General features: G+C 39.8%; 1 protein-coding gene across 3 annotated transcripts; it reads left to right on the top strand.

Moving 5' to 3' along the window:
* Positions 1 to 318: 318 nt before the first annotated feature.
* Positions 319 to 8,639, top strand: LOC115566423 (14-3-3 protein gamma). 3 transcript variants are annotated; one of them, XM_030392288.1, is made up of 6 exons: positions 319 to 468; positions 1,050 to 1,466; positions 4,853 to 4,991; positions 5,445 to 5,608; positions 5,699 to 5,794; positions 7,593 to 8,639. In XM_030392288.1, exons 2-6 carry the CDS (start codon positions 1,134 to 1,136, stop codon positions 7,662 to 7,664), a joined length of 804 nt encoding a protein of 267 aa, XP_030248148.1. In that variant the 5' UTR covers positions 319 to 468; positions 1,050 to 1,133; the 3' UTR covers positions 7,665 to 8,639. The 3 variants fall into 3 exon arrangements, with proteins under 3 accessions (XP_030248148.1, XP_030248149.1, XP_030248150.1); XM_030392289.1 differs by having other exon boundaries at positions 337 to 464; XM_030392290.1 differs by lacking the exon at positions 319 to 468 and adding an exon at positions 679 to 808.
* The last annotated feature ends 1,125 nt before the right edge of the window (positions 8,640 to 9,764 follow it).

Raw genomic sequence — 9,764 nt, forward strand, 5'->3', positions numbered from 1 at the left:
TTCATTGGATCTGTTAGGAAATTATAAAAATGTCTGCAGAGTCCTTAGAATAAAAACTTCGGAAAGATCAATCTGAAGGAAATGGGTGCCACGCCCGCCTTTAGTTACCTGCAGCGCGTGAAAGCAAGGTGTGATTGGACGAACATCACCATGGCAATGCGATGACGTCTTCATCCCTTGCTCTAATTGGAGGAAACCCCGTGGCCCCATCCGCTGCAGCGTTCCGGTCCGTCAAACTATCCCGAAGGCCCGCCTCTTTCCCCCGCGCTAAAGAACTATTGGTTTACACTGGTTAATCTTCCTGTCGATCAATCGAGATTGCGATTTATGATTGGAGAGTCGACGTACAGATGCACCGCCCTATTTTAGCACTGAACAGTGGTATTTTCGCTGCTACTACCTTCCTCTGCCTTTCGGATCAACCTCTCAAACCGGAGCAATTTGAGGAGCAAATTTGGACCTCAGTAGGTTAGAAAACTATTATCAGTTATTTCATTGTTTCCTTTTCATTTAAAGCCTTGCTCGTTGGTCGTCAAACTGACACACAGAGTCGCGTTTAGTGTTTTGTGTGAGGGTTGCTAGTGTGACATTTTTTCATTGAAAGGAGTGGCCGTTGTAGCTAACGACAGCTAGCTTCAGCTAACTAGCTGGCGAGTCGCTCCAGACAGCTTTGTGGCGGGTTGCCGTGCAAAATGGGCTTGCCAGTAGGGCTCTGCTTTCGATTGTCGCTGTCAGCCGCAGTTTTTAGAGACAGTTGTTAAAGACAGAGTCTGCTCGTCGTTTTACACAGCATGTTATTGTAAAGTCTGTAAGTGAAAACTGGTGAATGCGGGCAAAAAAAAAAAAAGCTTAAACGGGTCTGAAAATTGGTTTATTCCGGTTAAATGAATTCAGGGAGTGACACTCACATGTAATCGTGCCATTTGTCAGCTTATGCCAAGCGGATGCATGTTGTTTCGTGTCATGTTAATTATCGGCGGACTATTCTGCCCTCCGGTTACATACTGTTTTATCGGCACCTACTAATTTTATCAACCTTTTTTTCGCAGCTCGTAACGTTACTGTGGGGAGGAACAGCATCCTTGACCGTCACGTACCCCCCGGATCTTTGATATCATCAAAATATATAAACTATGGAGGATAGAGGTGATCTTATTCAGATGGCCAAGCTGGCAGAGCAGGCTGAGCGCTACGAGGACATGGCAGGATACATGAAGTCGGTCACAAAGATGGGACAGGACCTGACAAACGAGGAGAGAAACCTGCTGTCCGTCGCCTACAAGAACGTGGTTGGGGCGAGGCGGTCCGCATGGAGGGTGCTCAGCAGTGTGAGTGCGAAGGCCGAGCAAGACAATGCAGGCGAAAAGGAATGCAAGGATGAACCCGCAGAGAGGAAGAGGAAAATGATGAAGGAGTATCGGGAGAAGGTGGAGGGGGAGCTGCGAGATATCTGCGATGACGTTTTGGTAAGGTGTCCATTTTTTATTAATTTTTTTTTAAACCGGGATTTATGTGAGATGAAGAGCCACTATTGAATAGGTAGTAAAGCTGTATTGTTTCACTGCAAAATGAATATTTAACCAAGCTCAGAGATCCTTAGAACGGCAGGATTTGTTCATTAATACTCATCCTCCTCTATCGAGGCAAGTAGTGGAGAGTTGACGTATCCTGTCAGTCTTCATGACACATCTGTACCCATAGCGTTTAATGTGACATGTCATTATGTAGTACAATGATGTGTGGAATCTGCCCTGTTTCCTGTGAGCTCTTCTCCTATGTATAAATATGGCCTCTAAAGCAGGACAAGGATGTATTATGTAGTCCTCCCACTGTTCCTGCCTTATTGGGAATCTGGATTTAGAACAATAGGCTTGAAACCTTGTGAGGGTGTGAACTGACAAAAGGTCAGAGTGACTACACCAGCAAGGTGTGTCTGAATGGGTGGAGGGAGATCTCAGGGAAGATTCCCCGTATAGCCTGTGCTCTGTGAGGCTTTGCTATGATCTGTATCCATGCAGTCCCATCTGGCAGATAAAAGACTAATGTGGTTAACCAAGTGCAAGAATTTACATGCATAAGTGACTCATGCCCTCTCTAAATCCCAGTTTGTACAGATCACTTTCACCTCTTGTTTAATCTAATGCAACAGCACAGATTGGTGCTTTACATTATTGCTAGCCTGCCTTGATGGATTAGAGGAGATCTGGGTGGAAGCTTAGCTGTAAGATAATTTCCCAGAGCTGCCTTTAAAGTCTTACAAATGCACTGCAAAGCTACAGGAGCAATCTTTTTTTTTCCTTAACCAGCTCACTATGCGTTTTCCTGAGAATATGCACTTGCACATCTGTGACTCAGCTTTCCATGTCTCTGCTCCCGAGTGTTGACTGAGGGTGTGTCAGTCCTCATGCCATAACTTGTCTGCAGAAACCTGTCAGGTTACTTATGCACACACACAAAGGCAGAAGCGCAGAGACCGCAGTCTAGTATGCCCTTCTGTCTTGATATCCTGCACAGCAGAGTGTGAAACCAGAACTGACTTGCATCTGAGTTGAATGGAGGTCTCAGTTAGGGAGCCAGCAGAGGCTTGAGGATGTTTGGGCGAAATCCACTGTTTTTAGTTAAAAATAAGTCACTTATCAGATTTGTGTAGCTTAAGAGGGGGAACTTTGAGTGGAGAGTACATGAGTGCAAGTTGCGTATATTTTGCATACATTTTTAATTGCATGCATGGCATCTTGCCATCTTGTTCGAACATCCACAGCCAATGTTTAAAATAATTACTACCCATGTTGGAAATGTCTCGCATATATGAGATTTAATATCAGTAGTCCACCATGTTACATTTCTGAAGTGTACCCACAGCAGTCAGTGATGGGTGGGCGGGTCTCCTTATGCATTTTTTTTTTCTAAAGAATTAAAACTTAAACTTTCTCTCAGTGTAGGCTTAATTAAACACTACAGTAGTATAAATCATGCAAGATGTTGCAGTGTAATGTTTTGTGATGTGTCTATGAAAAGTGTTATTCTTTCTAAAGAATGGTTCATAGAATATTCTAAATCCTGGAAATCAAACTGAAATGACCGCACTGAAATTACTCTATTATGGAAGCTGTAGTATGCTCATTTTTAAGAACATTAGAGAACATTGCTCTGTCATCATTATCTCACAATTTGAAAAAACAAGAATTGCCTCATAGCTTATTGTAGTGTTTGTAATTGAATTGATAATAAAGTCCTTGCTTGGAAAAAATGAAAAATAAATTCCTTACATGTAAAGGCACTTGTACACACAGGTCAGGCTTTAATTCAACATTACTGTTTGTGCATTCTTGTGAGCACTGATGACTGATATAAGAGTTCTGTGAGAAAGCACCAAGAGGGAGGCCACTATGTCCACTTGTCTATTGTGTCGAGCATGCAGTAAAAGAAGAATGTTTAGCACTTGAGACATGCATGTGTTTTTCAGCCGAGCCTATCTTTGTACCACTAAATGACTGGGGAGTGGCTGGGGGCTGGGTTTGGCTCAGGCACTGGTAGTTTCTTTCTCCAGGGCTTAGAGGGAAAAGCTCTGTTTTTCTGTTTAATTAACCTTTTTTTACGTAAAGTTTCTTTTTAAGTTGGAGGCGAAGAGAATTTTCTCTTTCTCCATTCTTCACCGTGTACCCTCTTGATCAGGACCTTCATTCGAGTTGAGTTGTTCACAAGCTTGAGATCAACCGTTCACAAATCAATGGTTAATTTGCCCTCTAAATCGGTTAATTTGAGCATAAACCGTGGTTTCACTGACACAGATTAGCCCTGGTAATCTTTCAATGCCCATGGAAATATGGCTGACTTAGCCTGGAGAGAGATCACACCGTGTGATTTGTATTATTTCTTTTATACACCTCTGCTGTATTACCACTTATAACCTGCCTTATATTACTACTATATTTCTGTTTTGAACAACTATTTGTAGCTTTTAGGGTGTAGTCTCTAAAAGCAGTAGTTTGCATTTTTAGTTTCAAATCGAAGATTCAATTTTGTTAATTTTATTCTTAAGATGTTAAAAATGTGTTATTTATCCATCTTATTAAACACTTACTTGCGCAAGTAACGTAAGATGTCGTTATTTTTTTTCTGTCTGCAGTGACAGGTCATCAATATCCATTTTCCCATGCTGCCAACACAACTAGAGCACACAGCACATACTTGGCGACCCCGTTAACAGAACATTATTGTTCATCAGTGTGGATGCTCGCATCTTTATATTTTTTACAGTAGTCGTTCTTGGTGTTAATGGCCCTATGATGTTGAGTGTGACCCTTTTACCCTGGATTTTTGCCGATGGAACATTTTCGGTAAAATTTCAGTAGAGAATAACAAAAGGATGTCAAGTTTGTTCAAATCAGCAATAAGACCTCAAACTTTGCTATACAGTCCTAACAGGAGGAGAGTGCTTAATGAAAGAATATGGGGCAGAAGACAGTTAGGGACACACTGGCAGGCCTGGTTGTATACAATTTTGGAACAACATAAGCAGCAACTGACAGACAGCAAAATGGTTCTTCAGCTTTCTGTTAGATGGAGGCTAATGGGACACTTGTGATGGGTATTCAGTGTTGGGCCATGCATGTGTTTTTATTTTTTTGATTTATTCTCACACCTTAATTTGTGCCCATTTAGCACAATTAGTGACTATTCTGTGACTATATCTGACTGCTGCTTCAGTGAATGATTCTGTTGTATGATTTGGCTCTTCTTCAGACACTGTCTTGTTGTAGTTTGGTTGATATTTGTGAAGAGTCATACTGGGCATTTTTTTACTCCATGTGCATTCAGTTGAATGACCTGAATTTTTCTTTCTTCACAGATGCTGCTGGATGATCATTTAATTAAAAACTGCGAGGGTAAAGGAGATTCAGCTGCTGAGAGCAAAGTCTTCTATCTTAAGATGAAGGGGGACTACTATAGATACCTTGCTGAGGTTGCCGGAGGAGACGCTAAAGCGGGTGAGTTTACCTTTTGTACTAAATTTTTTATTAAACACGCTCTTGGTTCCATGTTCTCAACAGCTGGTGAGAAAGTAGAGGAAGCTTTTTGTTATTTATGTAGCCTATCACAACCAATGCGATATTGAATGACATAGCCACAAGCAGGTGCACTTAAAAGCTTGTATGAAACGTTATTTTGGGGAAATTAAGTGAAATGTTTTTTTGCTCCTGTCAGTCCAGGGGAGGGTGTCCCAAAGGGGAGATGTAGGCTTCTATGCGAAAACATGAGGAAAAGCAAGGGCAGATTGTCCACTAGTCAATCGATCTCATTAAGCTGCATTCTTAGACGTATAAAAAAAATTTAACTCAAAAGTGGGTGATAGATATACTTGGGTTGCCATTAATATACCTGGGAAGCTCGGCATATCCATTAACTATTGTATTTTGTGTGATTCCTCCCTCCGTCTCCAGGTGCCATTGAGAAGTCGGAGGAGGCATACACTGCAGCATCTAAATGCAGCTGTGAAAAAATGCCACCCACACATCCTATCCGCTTGGGCTTGGCACTTAACTTCTCCGTCTTCCACTACGAGATCCGGAACTGCCCAGATGCAGCCTGCAAATTGGCTAAACAAGTATGCAAACATTTTTACAAAAAATCTTTCTCATTGCTGTCTTCTCAGTGGTTCTATGTGGCAGGTGTTAAACATTTTTCTTTCTTACAGGCATTTGATGATGCCATTGCAGAGCTGGACCAGCTATGTGAGGATTCCTACAAAGACAGCACTCTCATCATGCAGCTCCTCAGAGACAACCTGACAGTGAGTGTTTGCTCTACCATGGCACACAAATCCACTTCACTATGTAACAATAGTGTTATGTTTGGCTTTATGTCTGTCGTATATTCTCAGTATTATTCAAACAAACTACTTTGTTGAAATAGCCACACTGCATGGTAAGGCCAAAAGTGTGTTTGTTTGTTGTTTTCATTGTAAAGGGTGAGATGTGTTTAAACATACAAATGGGCTTAACGGCTCAACCGGAAAGGCAATCATGAGGTAATGCAAAACTCTGTAATCTAATCTGTAATCCCAAAAGGTTTTGGAAGACATTTTGTCACACTTGGCCCAGGCAACTAACACACACGCGGCCATACAGGCACATCACACACACCACTGGTACATAAAAGGTGGATGAAATTGCCAAAATGTTCTTAACCATTTGTGAGAGGGCAAGTAGAATTAATCATAGTGGATATAGCCTTGGTGCATTTTATGATTTACTGCTGTTTCATTGTTACATTTCGCAGAAACTTTGATTAGGCCTTGTTAGGGCTGAATAGTGTTAAAAATAATTCAATAACAATACTGTGACTTCTTTTCATGCATGCCTTGAGTCAGCCAATCACCAGCACCTAATAGATCTTGGAGCAACGAGCATACTGTATGCCTATTGGCTCACTGATACTGATGAGACAACTGTATGAGACACTCACCCAAAACAGAGTTTACTTGTCTTGGCAAGCATTAATGATGAACTGCATAGCATCCACTGTAAGTGCCATAGTAATATAAAAATAACAGACTATGGAATCGCTGATGTCATTCCAATTACTGGAGAGTCGGGCAATAAGGATCGGCACTTGATACCAATGTTGGGTCATATATGTCCCATCTCTTCTTGAAAATAAAAAATACAAATCATGGTTGAAAAAAGGGGGGGGGGGGGGCAAATTCTTGCGCTTCAGTGCCACATAAAGGGTAAGTTATAGTAGGGAATTTCACTAAGGCTAACATCAAAGGGCATTTCCCCTTCACAATGTCAGCTGAAGTCAGTCACAACAGCCTTATAATTGCCAGGATAAAAAAAAAATAAGATGGTTTCATATCAAAACACTTTATCTATGTCTGAAGGAGATGGAAACGTTTTAAAATGCACTTTGAAAGTGCTTGACTATGGAGATGGTGTAGAAACCTTGATAGTAGCTGCAGAACTGTTCATTGAGGAGGCGACTGCTGCTGTTGGCAAAACATAACTAAAAAACAAACTGGATTATTCCCTAGTCCCATTCTATATGAATATATACTTTGGATTTAATCTGGTTTATTTTGACACGCATTATTATACAAATGATGTATGTATGCTCTTAGTTGTGCCTGACCAAGTGACCAAAGTACATTAGCTGTGTGAAGATTGTGAAAGAGCCAGAAGGTGATCACATCTCCAAAAACCTGGTCGATCATCTGGCTGTGATTGTCAGATTGACTGTTTCTGCCGTCACAAAGTTGGTTGCAAATAGTGCTTGAGAATCTAGCCAACACTTAGTTGTATACTTAAGTATACGTAGTTCCTTCCTTCTTCATTGTCCAGGGACCAAACTTTGTTGTTGGCAGGATTAAAAAAGAAAAAAAGGTTTAGTATTTACACATTTCAATAGCATGTTGTGTTAAACTTAATGCTGTAATTCAATGTAAAGCCATGTTGATATCTGCAAGGAAGGAGGGGAGAATGTGACTGCTTTAATGAAGTTAAGGCTTCAAACATTCAGAAGGGGTGAAGGAGTCTGGATATTTCACTGTGTTCGACTGTGTTTAATAAAAAATATGTTTCTCTTCTCAGTTATGGACATCAGACCATGCCTGCGAGGAGGGTGAGGGTGGAGAAGGAGGAGAAGAGCAGCAAGAGCAGTAAAGAAAAATCCGAAGTCCTCAATGTTGGGGTCATCTCCAAAAACAACAAAAAGGAAAAAAAAACAACTAAACTTTTTTACACATCCTTCATTCCTTATTTCTCCACTCAAACATTCTACCAATGAAACCCATTGCTGAAAAGAGTTGTGTAAGGAAATAAAAATCAGGCTTTTCACAATGCAGATTTAGAGAACAACTGGTGAAAAGAGAAACCCTCCATTCCTTCGATTGGTGTTTGTCCTGGCTCCCCCATTTGTGCAGGTTCAGCTGTAGAAAAGTAATTGATAGCTTGACATGGCATCAGACTCCTAGCTAAAGTCAACAACTGGAAGCCTAAACTTCTATAAATTGAGATTTTTTTTTCTAATAAGAAATGTTAAGATATAAGAATACATAGTTCCCCCCCATACCTTTTTTGTTAGCGTCTATCTCTTCACAGTTACATGGTACGGTCACAGCAGCTGGAGTCCAACTTAAAACGGATTCAATTTTCATACTGCAGGGAAAGCTAGTGCACTTTTACATGCTGGCAACAAATACTATAATACAGCCAAGTAGTGCCAACTGGTTAAATCCTCACTTTTTGCCCTGGTTATGAAGCCACTCTTTCACTGAAGCATGCCTGTTTGAGGAGGAGGGGTTGGGTGGGTGGTGGGGCTTATCTGACCAAATGCAGGGACCTTTTTTAATGGGAAGGTGACAATTGTCATGCATGTCTCTTGAGATATTACACTGGAATGGGAACAAATGCTGTAACACACACAAGTCCAAGTGTCAAGTTTAGTCATTTTTCAATGCAGGTTTGTACACATCCTACAAGAGGGTGGTTTGTTAGTCTGTCCAGTGATTGTCATTAGAGATTTGGACCACTATTATTTTGTCATTCATTCAATTGTAGTCCCCAAAAGCCTTGTGGAACTGTTGGAATCCCTATGTATCAGCTATGTTAACATGAATAAATCATTTTATAAACCAACTCCAAGCTGACCTGTTTCTTTTATTTTCCCAACAATGTATTTGGATGTTTGTACATTTCTTGTATCTATTGTTGCAGAGGACAATAATCGGCCGGATGGTCAAATAACTTTTTCATTTAACTCTATAAATGTATTCAATCATTTTGGGTAATATCATTCCAATAATGCATTTTGTGTTAACATTTTAGGGTTTTTCTGGTTTGTTTCATTGAAAAAAATTGACAAATGAACAATTGTTACAATATCTAATCTTTCCCTAAACTAAACTGAAATTGCAAGCTGACAGTTGATAGCAGTTATTCCCAATGATGGGAGCATTTTGGGATATTTAAATGTTTATGCTGAAATAATGTGATATGTTTAAGTCAATATTTTTTGGTTGTACATTAGTGCTGGGATGAAAATACATTTATCTATGATTTTATAAGCAAACATGTTTCTAGATAGACTGAACTACCTGTAGTAACCATTCCTCCATACTCAAATACATTTGGAATCAAAGGGCCACTGATGCATCAGAGAAATTATATACATGCAGGCAAGTGTCCAAACACCCATGCATAACTTCAGGTTTTTCTTGAAGATCAATTTATCCTTGACAGTGGCGGAAAGAACTTCATTACATTAGAGCCAGACCAATATATTGTTTGGCCAGTGTTATTAGGGGATTTCAGCCGATCACAGATATTTTGTTCTGTGTATATGTTGCCGAATATGTGCCAATAAAAAAAAAAAATAGTTTCAAAAACATGATAAAATTGCAAAATATGATGGATTGTTACAGATTAAACTGACCAAAAGTATATATGGTATTGATAAACTTGGGTCTGCCTCCACCAGCTACAATAAATTACATCATGGAAATAATCAAATATAATAATCTTACATGTGCCATTCTCTAGCACAATGAGTACTTTAAAAGGATTTATCTGGGTTTTAACATTAGTGGAAACATTTGGGATAATGTAAGTACCCAGCTCAATAAGATATAAAACTTATAGTCACTTTTGGACATCTAAATGCAAATGTTCTTATATATTATGTATATTATGCAGGATTTCTAATGGAGTATTTAGTTTAAGTTTAGCTATTTTTACTCATGTAAAGGATCTGAATACTTTCTT

The sequence above is a fragment of the Sparus aurata genome, chromosome 16 (genome assembly GCF_900880675.1).
Source record: "Sparus aurata chromosome 16, fSpaAur1.1, whole genome shotgun sequence".
Classification (NCBI taxonomy): Eukaryota; Metazoa; Chordata; class Actinopteri; order Spariformes; family Sparidae; genus Sparus; species Sparus aurata.

What these genes read in the sequence shown, in the direction of transcription:
- LOC115566423 (XM_030392288.1), top strand. Translation starts at nt 1,134, where the DNA reads ATGGAGGATAGAGGTGATCTTATTCAGATGGCCAAGCTGGCAGAGCAG. An exon ending in ATATCTGCGATGACGTTTTG is followed by an intron (nt 1,467 to 4,852) that starts GTAAGGTGTCCA and finishes CTTTCTTCACAG; the next exon opens with ATGCTGCTGGATGATCATTT. An exon ending in TCCTCAGAGACAACCTGACA is followed by an intron (nt 5,795 to 7,592) that starts GTGAGTGTTTGC and finishes TTCTCTTCTCAG; the next exon opens with TTATGGACATCAGACCATGC.